The sequence below is a fragment of the Emys orbicularis genome, chromosome 20 (assembly GCF_028017835.1).
Source record: "Emys orbicularis isolate rEmyOrb1 chromosome 20, rEmyOrb1.hap1, whole genome shotgun sequence".
Taxonomy (NCBI): Eukaryota; Metazoa; Chordata; order Testudines; family Emydidae; genus Emys; species Emys orbicularis.
This window is the reverse complement of record NC_088702.1, coordinates 14,118,396-14,134,738: the sequence shown is the minus strand read 5'-3', so window position 1 is coordinate 14,134,738 and position 16,343 is coordinate 14,118,396. Positions and strand designations below refer to the sequence as shown.

The 16,343-nt window shown below is 61.0% G+C and overlaps 1 protein-coding gene across 1 annotated transcript in view; it reads left to right on the top strand.

The window, feature by feature from the left end:
* ARHGAP33 (Rho GTPase activating protein 33) overlaps positions 1–16,343 on the top strand; it is a 41,112-nt gene that overhangs the window by 10,536 nt on the left and 14,233 nt on the right. Inside the window, exons 6-11 of the mRNA XM_065420276.1 lie at positions 8,515–8,664; positions 9,980–10,082; positions 10,503–10,647; positions 11,389–11,471; positions 11,827–11,934; positions 12,320–12,465. Coding sequence (XP_065276348.1) covers positions 8,515–8,664; positions 9,980–10,082; positions 10,503–10,647; positions 11,389–11,471; positions 11,827–11,934; positions 12,320–12,465 — 735 coding nt within the window. The remainder of the gene's footprint in view (positions 1–8,514; positions 8,665–9,979; positions 10,083–10,502; positions 10,648–11,388; positions 11,472–11,826; positions 11,935–12,319; positions 12,466–16,343) is intronic.

The following is a 16,343-nucleotide window of genomic DNA, read 5'->3' as shown; positions in this document are numbered from 1 at the left end:
CAAAACTAAGTGATTGGGCAGCAAAATGGCAAATGAAATTTAATGTGGATAAATGTAAAGTAATGCACATTGGAAAAAATAACCCCAACTATACATACAACATGATGGGGGCTAATATAGCTACAACGAGTCAGGAAAAAGATCTTGGCGTCATCGTGGATAGTTCTCTAAAGATGTCCACGCAGTGTGCAGAGGCGGTCAAAAAAGCAAACAGGATGTTAGGAATCATTAAAAAGGGGATAGAGAATAAGACTGAGAATATATTATTGCCCTTATATAAATCCATGGTACGCCCACATCTCGAATACTGTGTACAGATGTGGTCTCCTCACCTCAGAAAAGATATTCTAGCACTAGAAAAGGTTCAGAAAAGAGCAACTAAAATGATTAAGGGTTTAGAGAGGGTCCCATATGAGGAAAGATTAAAGAGGCTAGGACTCTTCAGTTTGGAAAAGAGAAGACTAAGGGGGGACATGATAGAGGTATATAAAATCATGAGTGATGTTGAGAAAGTGGATAAGGAAAAGTTATTTACTTATTCCCATAATACAAGAACTAGGGGTCACCAAATGAAATTAATAGGCAGCAGGTTTAAAACAAATAAAAGGAAGTTCTTCTTCACGCAGCGCACAGTCAACTTGTGGAACTCCTTACCTGAGGAGGTTGTGAAGGCTAGGACTATAACAATGTTTAAAAGGGGACTGGATAAATTCATGGTGGCTAAGTCCATAAATGGCTATTAGCCAGGATGGGTAAGGAATGGTGTCCCTAGCCTCTGTTCGTCAGAGGATGGAGATGGATGGCAGGAGAGAGATCACTTGATCATTGCCTGTTAGGTTCACTCCCTCTGGGGCACCTGGCATTGGCCACTGTCGGTAGACAGGATACTGGGCTAGATGGACCTTTGGTCTGACCCAGTACGGCCTTTCTTATGTTCTTATTATGTTCTTAGGGGCGAATGGTCAGTGTACACAGTGAAGCGCTGCCCAAATAGATATGGCTGCAGTTTTTTAAGTGCCCACACCATGGCCAGGCATTTCTTCTCTATGGCCACATAGTGCTGCTCCCAGGGCAGCAACTTCTCACTCAAGTAGAGTGAGAGGCACTAAGGGGTGTCTCTCCCCTTAGTATCAGTTTGCATCAGCACCGCACCCAGCCCCGTGTCTGAGGCATTGGTGAACACCAGGAAGAGTTTGTTAAAATCCAGTTATACCAGCACTGGGCTTTGGATGAATGCCCCCTTTAGCGCATAGAGAGCCCTCTGGCACTGCTCAGTCCAGACCACCCTGTCTGGCTTTGCCTTCCTACAAAGCTCTGTGAGGGGAGCTGCCAGGGAGCTAAAGTGGGGCACAAACCTCCGGTAGTACCCCATCATTCCAATGAAAACCTGGACCTGCTTCTTAGTCTGGGGAGTGGGCCAATCCTGGATTGCCTCCACTTTGGCCGGCTCCGGCTTCAGGTGGCCGCTCCCCACCTTGTGGCCTAGATATGACACCCCTGCCATCCCCACCTTGCACTTTCCAGCTTTTATGGTCAGTCTGGCATCCTGGAGGCCTCTTCACTTGGGACACATGTTCTTCCCAGGTCTGACTAAAGACACAGATGCCGTCAATATACGCTAGAGCAGAGTTAGGTAACCTATGGCACGCGTGCCGAAGGCGGCACGCGAGCTGATTTTCAGTGGCACTCACAGTGCCCGGGTCCTGGCCACTGGTCCAGGGGGGCGCTGCATTTTAATTTAATTTTAAATGAAGCTTCTTAAATATTTTAAAAACCTTATTTACTTTACATACAAAAATAGTTTAGTTATATATTATAGACTTATAGAAAGAAACCTTCTAAAAATATTAAAATGAATTACTGGCACGGGAAACCTTAAATCAAGCGTTTCCCGGAAGGTCAGTACATACTCCATCACTGATTCTCCACTGAGGGAAGCCTTCCCCTCTCGTCCCTCATTAAGTCCAGGGGTCCCCTCACTCTCCTCACATACAGCAACTCAAACAGGGAAAACTCTTTGGATTCCTGGGGCACTTCCCTGTATGCGAACAGCAGGTGGGGTAAATACTTGTCCCAGTCCCGTGGGTGATGGTCCATTAATGTTTTCAGCATCATTTTTAGGGTCCCATTGAACCTCTCCACCAGCCTGTTGGACTGAGGGTGGTACACCGAGGCCCAGGTGTGCCAGACCCCACACTTCTCCCACAAGCACTGGAGCAGGCCCGACATGAAGTTAGACCCCTGGTCTGTAAGGAACTCCTTGGGGAACCCCACTCTGCTGAAAATGGTCAGCAGTGCATCTGCCACGGTGTCTGCCTAGATAGAGGACAAGGCCACCGCCTCGGGGTAGCGCAAAGCGAAATCCAACACCACCAGAATGTATTTCTTCCCCGACCGGGTCACCCTGCTGAGGGGCCCCACTATGTCCATGGCCACCTTCTGAAAAGGCTCCTCTATGATGGGCAAAGGTCTCAGAGGTGCTTTCCCCGCCCTCTGGCAGGAGTCACAGGACCTACAATCCTGTTGGACTGCGTCAAAAACGCCAGGCCAGTAAAAGTTCTGCAGCAGCCTCTGCCTGGTGTGCTGTACTCCCTGATGCCCTGAAAGGGGAATCATAGAATATCAGGGTTGGAAGGGATCTCAGGAGGTCATCTAGTCCAATCCCCTGCTCAAAGCAGGACCAATCTCCAACTAACTCATCCCAGCCAAGGCTTTGTCAAGTCTGACCTTAAAAACCTCTAAGGAATATCATGGGCCAAGTACAACAGTCTGCGGCGGTACCTCTGGGGAACCACCAACTGCCTCCTGGCTTTCCAAGGTTCAGTTTGCCCCAAACCAGCCCATTCCCGGTACAGGAATCCCTTCTCCCAGAGGAATATCTCCTGGCGGTCCTCCCCCTGGGATCCTCCACTGCTGTGGCCAGCCAGGGTCCTCAGCTTCTCTAAGGAGGGATCCTCCTGCAGCTCTGGAATTCAGCTGCAGGATTTGAAGGTACAGCCCTGGTTGGCAATGCCGCAGTTTCCCCACCTTGGAACGGAGGCTCCGGCCCAGCCCTGTCGAGCCCTACCCTCGGTGCTTCTGTCCCCGCCTTCAGGAAGTCCTGCGTCCCTCGCTGGCTCTGGCTCCAGGTAAGGACCAGGGCACCCGGCCAATTCTCCAAGTCATTACCCAGTAGCACCTCGGAATCATAGAATCATAGAATATCAGGGTTGGAAGGGACCTCAGGAGGACATCTAGTCCAACCCCCTGCTCAAAGCAGGACCAATTCCCAACTAAATCATCCCAGCCAGGGCTTTGTCAAGCCTGACCTTAAAAACCTCTAAGGAAGGAGATTCCACCACCTCCCTAGGTAACCCATTCCAGTGCTTCACCACCCTCCTAATGAGCGGTGGTCGTGGAACCCCCATCCCTAGGACAGTGCATCTCATGCCTTCCAATCGGCGGAGTCTCCTGCTCCCTTCCCTCAGATGTATCATCTCATCCACTCTCCACATTAGTACCTGTGGAAAGAACATGAAAACGGTTGCTCACCTGTATCTGCATTGCTGGTACATGGATGCTTCTCTTTCTTCTTCTGGAGGTCACATGCTGCCAATTTTCTTCACCGTCCTTCTGTCCCCGCTGCACAGCCTGCTCTGATTCTTTAGAATGTTGTGCCCATAGAAGCATATCCTGACGTCTGTCCAGGAAATCTTCATTTTCTCTTACGCAACGCAGGGTTGATACTTGTTTCTCCAGACCTTGAATCTTCTCTTCCAATATGGAGACCAGCTTGCACTTTGTACAGACAAAGTCGCTTCTGTCCTGTGGAAGAAAGACAAACATGGCACAACCTGTGCAGGTCACAACAGCTGATCACTCACCATCCATAGCACCTTCCTTCTAAGAGCTTCTTCAGCTGTTGCAGCAACTACTCAGAGGAGCCTGCAAGATGAAAGCCTCAGTGGGGCTCTCCCCAGGCGAACTCCCAGTCAAACTCCCTCTGTTAGCCGCTCAGCTGTTCGCCGCTCAGCTGGTTCACAGCTGACTGCCTTTTAGGTGATCATGCACCCCAGCCTCTTTGGGTCCCTCCTTATCCCCCATCTGCTGTCCACAAACTCATCCGCCAGTGCACCCACACTGCGCAGATCTTTGGGCTTCCGGTCCACTAACCACACCTTAAGGTCTGGAGAGCAGATGTCATACAGCTGCTCCAACCCCACCAGGTTATACACATCCTCTGTGGTAGTGGCCCCTGTGCCCTTCCCCCACTTACTGAGATATTCCCTCAGCAGGTTGGTCACCTCCTTGTAGGTGATGCCTGAGATCTTGCGTACACCCCGGAATTGTTTCCTGTACGCCTCGGGGGTCAGTTCAAACTTCAGCAGCAAAGCCTGTTTGAACAGGTCATAGTCCCCCATCTCAATACCATCCATTTAGCTGAATGCCTCTATGGCCTTGGGATCCAGCAGGGGGGGTTAGACAGTGGAGCCTGTCTGCGGGGTCAATCTGGTTCAGATCCCAAGCCTTCTCAAAGGCTGTGAGGTAGGCATCAATATCCCCCGCCTCCTTAAACTGAGGTAGCAGTTTGGTATCTAGATTCCCCACAAAACTGGCATCTTGGGGCCGTTTCCCACTTACCCCCGGGCAGGCCCTCTTGGCCCATGTCACGGAATTGGGGGAGACAAGGCCCTGCACCCCCGGCTTCCTGCGATTCACCGTGACTCTCAGCCAGCCAGTAAAACAGAAGGTTTATTTAGACGACAGGAACACAGTCCAAGACAGTCTTGCAGGTACAGACAACGGGACCCCCTCACTCAGGTCCATCTTGGGAGGCCAGGGGAGGCCAGGAGGTCTGACTGGCCTCTCCTCCATTTTCCCAACCAGCTCCAAACGGAAACTCTCCAGCCCCTCCTCTCCCTTTGTCTCTCTGTTCTCCAACACCTTCAGTTGGCACCTTTGCAGGGGAGGGGTCCAGGCTATCAGTTGCTGGGAGACAGGGTGTTGGCCATTCTCTGCGCAGACGCTTGCACACCCCTGCCCTCTAGGGCTCTGAAACAATTGCACACCCACCACCTAGATACTTAAGAAATGCATAGGGGAAACTGAGGCACCCACACAGTATTTAGAGAAAACATTAAGAACATTCCCACTTCGTCACAACCCGCCTCTCCTCCAACTCGTGCTGCTCCTCCAGCTCCAGCTCCTTCACTTTCAGCTCCAACTCCAGCTTCCGTAGCTCCTCCAGGGAGTCAGGTCTGATAGACTCCCAGCTGCTACATGGACTTCCCCCCACAGCTACTCCCCGGCTCTCTGGGCATCCCGGGAGCCCCCCGGGGTCTGGAGCCTGTTCCTCAGACTGGTCATTCTCTACAAGCTGAGCCATCAGCTGCTTCTTAGTGAGTCTCCCCACACTCAGCCCTCTCTCCCTGCACAGACATGCCAGGTCCCTCTTACGGAGCTGGTTATAGACCATTTCCTCGCTGGTTCCTTCAATTCCATCCTTTTATCGCTGGCAGCCACTCACTGCAAAGCGACTGTGCTCACAGCCAAACGTCTACAGGGTGCATCCACAAACCATCCTCTGCTACTACATTGTCACAGACTCACAGGTCGTACCCACTCTTGGCCCCGTACGGTCCCTCGGGGAACCCCCCTTCAGTGTGACAGCCCTTCTCGGGGGTCCACTCTCTCTTGGGGGTTAAGCCCCTCCGCCTCCTGGAACCACACCTCTCTGAGCCTTAGCACGCCTGTCTCTCGCTGTGGGCCCCCTCAGGGAGTCCACTCGCTCTGGACCCCCGGAGCCTCCACTCCCAGAGGGAACAATGCCACCCTGTTCTCTAGACCGGCGCGACTCTCAGCCAGGGTTTATTGAGCGTCTGAACACAGCACAGGAAACTCTCAGGGCCCTCAGGCCTAGCCTCCCTCAGCACCGTATAGCTAAGGGCTGGTCTACACTAACCCCCCAATTCGAACTAAGATACGCAACTTCAGCTACGTGAATAACGTAGCTGAAGTCGACGTACCTTAGTTCGAACTTACCGCGGTCCAGACGCGGCAAGCAGGCTCCCCCGTCGACTCCGCGTACTCCTCTCATCGAGCAGGAGTACCGGAGTCGACGGCGAGCACTTCTGGGTTCGATTTATCACGTCCAGACAAGACGCGATAAATCGAACCCAGAAGTTCGATTGCTTGCCGCCGAACCAGCGGGTAAGTATAGACGTACCCTAAGACTCCCCTGCATCCTGGTGGGCTCTGCCTGCTCTCTTCTCCCAGCCCAGAGACCCTGCACTTTCCAGCTGGGCATCTGATAGCACCTTCCCTTAGACCTGCCTCTGTCCAGGTAAACAGGGTCGCTTGGGCCTCCTCTCCTCTCAGCCGTCCTTTGTACCCCTCTGGCTGGAACTGGCTGGTCAGCTGACCAGGGTCCTCTCTTCACAGCCCACTGTCCTCCCTCTGGCCAGAACTGGCTGTGACTCCTGAGCTGGGCCTCCCAGTCACCAGGTCACCAGTCGCTGGCGTATCCATTCTCCAGGCCATTGGCCGGGGTCCCAAGTTCCCTCACTGGTCCCGTGTAACAACAAACCCTCTCCCACAACCTCGTTAAACCAGCAACACCCAGGGAAACTGAGTCCCAACCCCTCTGCATGCAAACCATTGAAAAAACCATGAAAATCCCTCACTTTGTCACAGTGGTATGTGCACCTGTTCCCAGCTGCTCCACCCCAGAGGTGGCTGTGACCCACCCCCGAGCGAGCTGTGCCCTTGTAACGTTAGGTGCGTCTCTTCCCCGCTGCCCCGCCCCAGACATGGCTGCGTCCCAGTGCCAAGCTAGCTGTCCCTGTGTGGTGTTATGTGCGGTTGTTCCCAGCTCTCCCACTCCAGAGCTGGCTGTGTCCCAGCAATGAGCGATATGTCCCCGTGCAGTGTTATCTGCGGCTATAACCCGGCTGCCCCGCCCCTGAGGTGGCTTCATCCCAGCGCCGGGTGAGCTGTCCCCATGCGGTATGATATGTGGCTGTTCCCACCTGCCCCGCCCCAGAGATGGCTGTATCTCAGTATGGAGTGAGCCGTCCCCATGTGGTGGTGTGTGTGTCTGTTTCTGTCCGCCCTACCCCAGAGATGGCTGCGTCCCAGTGCCAGGCGAACCGTCCCCGTGAGGAGTTATGTGCGGCTGTTCCTGGCTGCCCTGCCCTGGAGGTGACTGTGTCCCGGCACCGCGCAAGCTGTCCCCATGTGGTGTTATGTGCGGCTGTTCACGGCTGTGCCACCCTAGAGGTGGCTGCGTACTGGAGCTAAGCGAGCTCTCCCGGTGTGGTTTTATGTGCGGATCTTCCCAGCTGCCCCGCCCCAGACATGGCTGAGTCCCAGTGCTGCACGAGCTCTTCCCCTGCAGGGTTATGTGCGGCTGTTCCTGGCTGCCCTGCCCCGGAGGTGACTGTGTCCCGGCACCGCACAAGCTGTCCCTTTGTGGTGTTATGTGCGGCTGTTCCTGGCTGCCCTGCCCCAGAGGTGACTGTGTCCCAGCACCAGGTGAACTGTCCCTGTGAGGTGTTACATGTGGCAGTTACCAGCTGCTCTGCCCCAGAGATGGCTGCATCCAAGCTCCGGGAGAGCTGTCCGCCTGTGGAGTTATGTGCAACTGTTTCCCCCTTCCCCACCCTAGAGGTGGCTGTGCTCCAGCACCGAGTGAGCCATCTCCATGTAGAGTTATGTGTGGCTCTTCCTCTCCACCCTACTGCAGAAGTGGCTGCGACCCAGTGCCAGGCAAACCCTCCCCGTGTTGGTTTATGTGTCGCTGTTCCCAGCTGCCCCACTACAGAGGTGGCTCCATCCCAGCGCCGAGCAATATGTCCCCATGCAGTGTTATATGCAGCTGTTCCCACCTGCCCCACCCCAGAGATGGCTATGTCTCAGTACCAAGTGAGCTGTCCCTATGTGGCATTATGTGCTCCTGTTCCCGTCTGCCCTGATCCAGAGGTGTCTGGGTCCCAGCGCCAGGCGAGCTGTCCATATGTGGCATTATGTGCTCCCGTTTCCGTCTGCCCCGATCCAGAGGTGGCTGTGTCCCATTGCCGGGCGAGCAGTACCAATTTGGTGTTATGTGCGGTTGTCCCCAGCTGCTCCACCCCAGAGGTGGCTGCGTCCCAGCGCCGGGCGAGCTGTCCCCATGTGGTGTTATGTGTGGCTGTACCCAGCTGGCCCGCCCCAGGGGTGGCTGTGTCCCAGCAATGAGCGATATGTCCCCGTGCAGTGTTATCTGTGGCTATAACCCAGCTTTCCCACCCCTGAGGCGGCTTCGTCCCAGCGCCGGGTGAGCTGTCCCCATGCATCATTATATGCGGCTGTTCCCACCTGCCCCGCCCCAGAGATGGCTGTATCTCAGTATGGAGTGAGCCGTCCCCATGTGGTGTTATGTGTGGCTGTTCCTGTCCGCCCTACCCCAGAGGTGGCTGTGTCCCAGTGCCGGGCGAGCTGTCCCCATGCAGTGTTATGTGCAGCTGTTCCTGGTTCGTGACGGTCTCTGTCCCGCAGTGTGTAAGAAGCACGGGAAGCTCCTCGGTTTTCTTCGCACCTTCATGAAGTCACGGCCCAGCAAGCAGCGACTGAAGCAGCGCGGGATCCTGCGTGAGCGCGTCTTCGGCTGCGACCTGGGGGAGCACCTCCTGAACTCGGGGCACGACGGTGAGACCCCTGGTCTATAGGGCATTGTCTCCCATCCCCCGGGCTTGCGCTTTGAGGCACTGCCTCCAATCCCCCCGGCCACGCCCTGTCTCCCAACCTGACGCTATGGGGCGCTGCCTCCCATCCCCCTGGCCAGATCTCATCTCCCTGCCTGGCACAATGGAGCGCTGCATCCCATCCCCCCGGCCGGACCCCATCTCCCAGCCTGGCGCTATGGGGCACTGCCTCCCATCCCGCCGGCTGTGCCCCATCCTCCAGCCTGGCGCTATGTGACACTGCCTCCTGTCCTCCTGTCTGGACCCCATCCCCCAGCCTGGCGCTATGGGGCACTTCCTCCCATCCCCCCTGGTCGTGTCCCATCCCCCAGCCTGGCGCTATAGGGCACTGCCTCCCATCCACCCCAGCCACACCCTGTCTCCCAGCCTAGCACTATTGGGCTCTGCCTCCCATCCCCCCTGGCTGCACCCTGTCCTCCATCCATGCCCCATCTCCTGGCCTGGCGCTATGGGTCACTGCCTCCTTTCCCCCTGGCCATGCCCCGTCCCCTGGCCTCGCCTCTGCTCCCATCCTGGCACTATGGGGCACTGCCTCCTATCCCCTCCAGCCGCGCCCCCTGTCCCAGCCTGGCATTATGGGGCACTGCCTCCCATTCCCCCGGCTGTGCCCTGTCCCCTGGCCACGCCTCTTCTCCCATCCTGGCGCTATGGGGCACTGCCTCCCATTTCCCTGCTCGTGCCCCATCTCCCAGCCTGGCGCTATGGGGCACTGCCTCTTTTCCCCCTGGCCATGCCCCGTCCCCTGGCCTTGCTTCTTCTCCCAGCTCCCATTTTGGTGCTATGGGGCACTGCCTCTGATCCCCCCCGTCCGCGCTCCGTCCTCTGGCCGTGCCCCCTCTCCCAACCCAGTGCTATAGGGCACTGCCTCCCATCCTCCCTCAGCTGCATCCCATCCCCCAGCCTGGCGCTATGGGTCACTGCCTGCCATCCCCCCCACCACACCCCATCTCCCATTCTAGCGCTATGGGGAACTGCCTCCCCTCCCCCTGGCCATTCCCCAACCCTGCCCTTGCCCTGTCTCCCAGCCTGGCGCTATGGGGCACTGCCTCCCCTGCTCCTGGCCACGCCCCGTCCCCCAGCCTGGCGCTGCCTCCCATCCCCCTGGCTGCACCCCGTACCCTGGCTGCGTCCATCTCCCAGCCTGCCGCTATGGGACACTGCCTCCCATCCCCCCAGCCGTGCTCCCACCAGCCTGGCGTTGGAGGTCTTGATGCTGCCATCTGTTCCCGTGCCCCCCGCTTATCCCGTGCCTTGCCCAGTTCCCCAGGTCCTGCGCTGCTGCTCAGAGTTCATTGAGAAGCACGGCATGGTGGATGGGATCTATCGCCTCTCGGGCGTCGCCTCCAACATCCAGAAGCTGCGGTGAGGCCCGGGGATGGGGAGCTGGGGGTGCATAGCGGGGTGGGCACAGGGAAGTGGCAGGCAGCGGGGGGATTTGGGCACAGGAGAGGCGCAGGGTGTGGCGATAGGCAGGGAAGGGTGGGGGGGTGCAGGGCACTGTGTGGGGTGGTACCAGACTGGCCCCCAGGGTTAGAGGGCAAGGGAAGAAGGGCGCAGGGGTGGGGGCAGGGTTGGGGGGCAGAGTGTAGGACACGGGGGTAGGGTTGGGGGCAGAGTGCAGGGCGCAGGGGGCACGGCACAGGAGAGCAGGGTTAGAGGGCAGGGTTGGTTGCCTGGGTTAGGGGGCAGGGGGGCAGAGTGTAGGGAGCAGGGTTGGGTGGCTGGGTTAGGGGGCAGGGGGGCAGGGCTGGCCCGGCCATACCCGCTCTCCCCTTTCCCCAGGCACGAGTTCGACAGCGAGCGGGTGCCGGAGCTGGGCCGGGCGACCTACCTGCAGGACATCCACTGCGTGAGCTCCCTGTGCAAGCTCTACTTCCGCGAGCTGCCCAACCCGCTGCTCACCTACCAGCTCTACCACAAGTTCGCGGTGAGCCCGGGGCTGCCCCCACCTGCCCCCCAACTCCCGCGTTCTCCCACCCCCGCATCCCCCCACGTTCCCCCCCGCGTTAACGCCCGACCCCCCAACCCGCTGCTCACCTACCAGCTCTACCACAAGTTCGCGGTGAGCCCGGGGCTGCCCCCCAACTCCCCTACTCCTGCCTCCGCATCCCTCCCATGTTAACGCCCGACCCCCCAACCCGCTGCTCACCTACTAGCTCTACCACAAGTTCCCGGTGAGCCCGGGACTGCCCCCGCCTGCCCCCCAACTCCCGCGTTCTCCCAGCCCCGCATCCCCCCGCGTTAACGCCCAACCCCCCAACCTGCTGCTCACCTACCAGGTCTACCACAAGTTTGCGGTGAGCCCGGGGCTGCCCCCACCTGCCCCCCAACTCCCGCGTTCCCTCCCGCGCCCGCATCCCCCCATGTTCCCCCCCGCGTTAACGCCCGACCCCCCCAACCCGCTGCTCACCTACCAGCTCTACCACAAGTTCCCGGTGAGCCCGGGGCTGCCCCCACCTGCCCCCCAACTCCCGCGTTCCCTCCCGTGCCCGCATCCCCCCACGTCCCCCCCCGCGTTAACGCCCGACCCCCCAACCCGCTGCTCACCTACCAGCTCTACCACAAGTTCCCGGTGAGCCCCCGCCTACCCCCCAACCTCCTGCCTCCGCACCCCCCCGCCCCCACGTTCACACCCGAGCCCCCTGGTGACAGCCCGTTTGCCCTGCAGGAAGCTGTGGCGGTGCCCGGCGAGGAGGAGCGCCTGGTGCGGGTGCATGACGTCATCCAGCAGCTGCCACCGCCCCACTACAGGTACCTGCCTCCCAGGGCCAGAGCGGGGGTTGGTGTCCCGCAGAGCCATGGGTGACAGTGGGGGGGTTGGGCTGGTGGGTGACGCCCGGCGGGGTCAGGGCCCCACGGGGCCATGGGTGACAGCTGAGGGGTTGGGGTGGTGGGTGACGCCCGGCGGGGTCAGGGCCCCACGGGGCCATGGGTGAAAGCTGGGGGGGAGGTCAGGGCTCCATGGGTGACGACTGGGTGGTGGTTGAGGGCTGGGGGACCCCAAGGGGTGTGGATAACAGTGGAGGGGTCAGGGCCCTGTGGGATTGTGGGTAATTGGAGGGCAGGCTGGGTCTGGGTCCCCCTCACCAGCTGCCGCCCCCCTCAGGACCCTGGAGTTCCTACTGCGGCACCTGGCGCGGGTGGCCACACACAGCCCAGACACCAGCATGCACGTCAAGAACCTGGCCATCGTATGGGCCCCCAACCTGCTCCGGTAAGTGCCACCCAGCCCCCTCTGGCTCGCCTCCGGCCCCCCTGCCATCCCCCCACACCGACTACCATCCCCCCAACCTACTCCGGTAAGTGCCTCTGACCCTCCTCCGCCCCCCCTGCGAGTCCCCCGCACCGGCTACCACCCCCCAACCTGCTCCGGTAGTGCCTCCGACCTGCCTCTGGCTCCCCTCTTGCTCCCCTCTGCCCCCCCGCCAGTCCCCCACCTACAATCCCCCCAACCTGCTCCACTTAGTTCCTCCCACCAGCCCCCCCCCCATGCTGGCTCCAATCCCTCCAGCCTGCTCCGGTGAGTGCACCCCTCCCAGGCCCCCCGCACCGGCTCCAATCCCCCAGCCTGCTCCGCTGAGCGCCCCTCTGCCCCCCAGGTCGCTGGAGCTGGAGGCCGTGGGGCTGAGCGGGGCGGAGGCCTTCCACGAGGTGCGGGTCCAGTCCGTGGTGGTCGAGTTCCTGCTCAACCACGTCCAGGTGCTGTTCAGCGACAAGTTCACCTCCATCGGCAAGGACAGCGCAGGTGGGCGTGTGGGGGGGCCATGGGGGGTACAGGGGGCCGTGTGGGGCAGTGCGGGGGGCAGCATGGAGAGGCAGTGTGGGGTGGACAACGTGGAGAGGACAGCCGGGGGGGGGGCAGCATGGGGGAGGGGACTGCACAGTACAGGCTGGGGGGGCAGTGCTGGGAGACAGCATGGGGTGGTGCTGGAGGTAGCACAGCACAGCCTGGGGGGAGGTTCAGCCCAAGGGGGCAGCACGGGCATTGGGGAGGTGGAGGGCATGGAGGGGGGGAGCAAGGTGCTCAGTGGTGGGGGGCATACAGAGACTGGCTGGCTGCTGAGCTGGGGGGGGTGGGGGCAGGCTCTGCCCTAGAGGTGGTTGGAATCTTTGTCTGCTGCCTTGTTTGTGATGCTGCGCTGCTGGGCACCCCCCCACTTGGACCTGTCCCCCAGCAGCGGGGTTGGGGTGGGGCCGGGGGCTGCTGCTCCGAGGATGGGGACCTGCCCCGAGTGGCATTGGGCAGGGTGCGTGAGGGGGGATGGCCAGCAGCAGGATTTGGGGGGTGGTCTCCTTGCCTCACCCCACCCCCCCCAGATCCAGCTTCGTGCCCTCTTGCTGTCTTGTGTCCTTGGGGGTCTGGCAGGGAGGGGCTCGGGGGGATGGGGGCAGCAAGGGATGGAGGGAGACACATGAGGGATTCTGAGGGGTAGGGGTGGGGGGAGCTGGGGAAGGTTGGCAACAGTAGGGTTTTGAGGGGTGGAGGGGCATTGGGAAGGCTGAGGACAGTGGGGTTTGGGGGTGATGGGGCAGTTTGGGGGGTGGGGGGCACTGGGGGAGGCTGGGTGCAGTGGGGTTTATTGGGATGGGGGCAGTTTGGGGGAAGTTTGGGGGCAGTGGGTTTGGGGGGACAGTTTGGGGGCAGTGGGGTTTGAGGTCCCCGCAGCGAGTCCACCTGGGGACCCTCACCCCCCCAAAGGGCCCTGCACCCCCACTCTGCAGTCACAGGGACTCAGCCAGTGTGTGACACAGGAGGTTTATTCGTCGTGGGAAACAGCGTAGGACAGATCTTGTTAGCACAGAAATCAGGAACTTTCAACAGAGTCCATCTGGAGGGGTGGAGGCGGTCCAGAGCCCTCGGCTTGGCCCCCCTCTTCCCCCCAGTCCCAAACCAGGAGACTGACCCTTTCAGCTGCCCGTTGCCCCTCCTCCTTCCTTTGTCTCTTTCCTGGGCCAGCCGGTCCCCTGGTCTCTGGTCTGCACCAGCACCTCGGGCTGGTTCTTGCAGAGGAGGGGGCCTGGCCATGAGTGTGGGCCGTTCTCTGCAGCCCACCAGCAGTCACACCTGCCCTCTAGGGGTCTCTGCAAGGATCACCTCCCCTTATCCCACCACCTAGATACCTGAGTAACACAGGGGAAACTGAGACACACCACAGTTTTCAGAGAAAACATTAAGAACATTCCCACTTCGTCACACTGGGGAAGGCTGGAGGCAGTGGGGTTTGGAGGGGTGGGGGGCAATGGGGCACTGGGAGAAGGTTTGGGGCAGTGTGGCATGGGGAGCTAGTGGGGCAGCCAGTGCCGGGCCCCCCCCCACCCCGTGCTTTGCTCCCTGTGTAGCAAGCTGGTCTGTTCTCAGCAGCTACCCCCCAGTCTCTGGCCTGGGGCTGGACCCCCCCTCCCCTGCTGCATGTCAGGATCCCAGGCCCAGGGAGAGGGGGCCCTGCTCTGGGCATGGGGGTGCCCCTGGGCTCTGGCGTGCTGCCCCCCTCGGCCACCCTCTAACCCTGTTCTCTCTCCAGCCCCCCAGCCGGCGCCCCGGAAGCTGGCCTGGCCCCCCAAGACCGGCCGGCTGCTCACCCTGCCCGAAGCCCTGAGCAAGGCCCAGAGGGAGCCGGAGACGCAGCAAGACGGGGTGGGGGGTGCCCCGGAGGCGCAGGGGGACTGAGGGGGCAGGGGGGTCATCCACCCCCCCCCCCGATCAGATTCATGGACCCATGCACACCCTCTATCACGCCCCCTCCCTGCCACTCATGGGCCCCTTTAGCCCGGTATCCCACCCCCTCCCTGCTGTCCACGAGCCCCCGTATCCCGCCCCCTCCCTGCCACCCGTGGGTCCCGGTATCCCGCCCCCTCCCTGCCGCCCACGGGCCCCTCTACACCGGTATCCCGCCCCCTCCCTGCCGCCCACGGGCCCCTCTACACCGGTATCCCGCCCCCTCCCTGCCGCCCATGGGACCCGCTGCCCCGGTATCCCACCCCCTCCCTGCTGCCCGTGGGCCCCTCTACCCCGGTATCCCGACCCCTCCCTGCCACCCGCGGGCCCCTCTACATGGGCTGTGGGGTACCATGGCTCCGTGACACCCCCCCCGCTCTGGTGCAGTCAGCTGCACCCCCAGATAAGCATTGATCCCAGACACTGCGGTGGGGAGGTGCCCATGGCAGGGGGTTCTGGCGGCCCAGGTTGCTGGCTGTGGAGCAGGAGCAGGGTGGCACGGCTCTCCCTGTGGGCTCTCAGGGCTGGGACAGGGTTAGTGCCCACCAGGGTAGGGAGGCTCAGGCCCTGGGTTTAACCAGCTCCTGTTGAGAACAAGAGAACATTAAATGTCCAGCTGGCAACTCCCCGCATTGGTGATTCATGGTGCCTGGCGCCCAGCGGCTCGCCCCGGGGAGACAACTGGCTGGGGGCGGGGATGGGGGGCTGACATTGACTGGGCCTGGTGGTGGGGGGACACTGAGCCCAGCAGGGGTGGGGGTGGGGGGTTGCTGAAGTGGGGGGCTGCCAAGGCAGACTGGGGAGGCAGGTGCTAGGGGGCATTGAGACAGGCTGGGGAGGGGGGTGCTGAGATGAGTGGGTGCCAAGGCATGCTGGGGTGCAGCGAGGTAGGCTAGGGAAATGGGATGCTGAAGTGGGGGGGCACCAAGACAGGCTGGGGAGGCAGGTGCTTGGGGGCATTGAGGCAGGCTGGGGATGGGGGTGCTGAACTGGGGGGGGTGCCCGGACAGGCTGGGGAGGGGGGTGCTGGAGGTGCTGGGGAGCGGGGTGCTGAGGTGGGGGGGTGCCCAGACAGGCTGGGGAGGAGGGTGCTGAGGCAGGTGAGGGCCTGAGGTGGGGGGTGCTGGGGGGCACCGCGGAAGGCTAGGGGGTGCCAAGGCAGGCTAGGAAAGGGGGTGCTGAGGTGGGGAGGTGCTGAGACAGGCTGGGGAGGGGGGTTCTGGGGATGCCCAGGCAGGCTGGGAGGCGCCGAAACAGGCTAGCCCTGTGGTGGGAGGGAGGGGTGGACAATCCTGCAACCGAATGCAGTGGGGTGTGGAACTTGGGGGGGGGCATAGAGTGGCTGGGCCTGGATGCTGGGGGGCTGAGGCCAAGGCCAACGTGAGCTGCAGTGGGGGGGGAACCCCCCCTCCCCCCCACACACACCCCGGGGAAGCTGCCTTCTGTGCCTGACCAGCTGGGACCTGCGGAGCCCTGAGCCCAGCGCCCGGCCATGCTGAGGGGGCTGGGCCCTGCACTGGTATCTGGCTGCCCGCCCCTCACCCAGGTAACAACGCCCAGTGCCCAGCTGCGCTGCTGCTTCTCTGCGGGGTCGAGCCTCTCCCCTGGGCTCACAGGGCCATCGCTGGTTTCCACGGTGAGACCCCGCAGCCTGCCAGCGTGTTAAATCCTGTCCTGCTGCTGGCACTAGGGGGCACCATAGTGCTTGGGGCTGAGTAGGGGGCACTATATTGCAGGGAGAGGAGCAGGGGGCGCTGTGCTGTGGGGAGCGGGGTGGGGGCTCAGCAGGGGGCGCTGTGCTGTGGGGAGCAGGGTGCGGGGGGCTCAGCAGGGGACGCTGTGCTGTGGGGAGCAGGGTGGGGGCTCAGCAGGGGGCGCTGTGCTGCGGGGAGCAGGGTGCGGGGGGC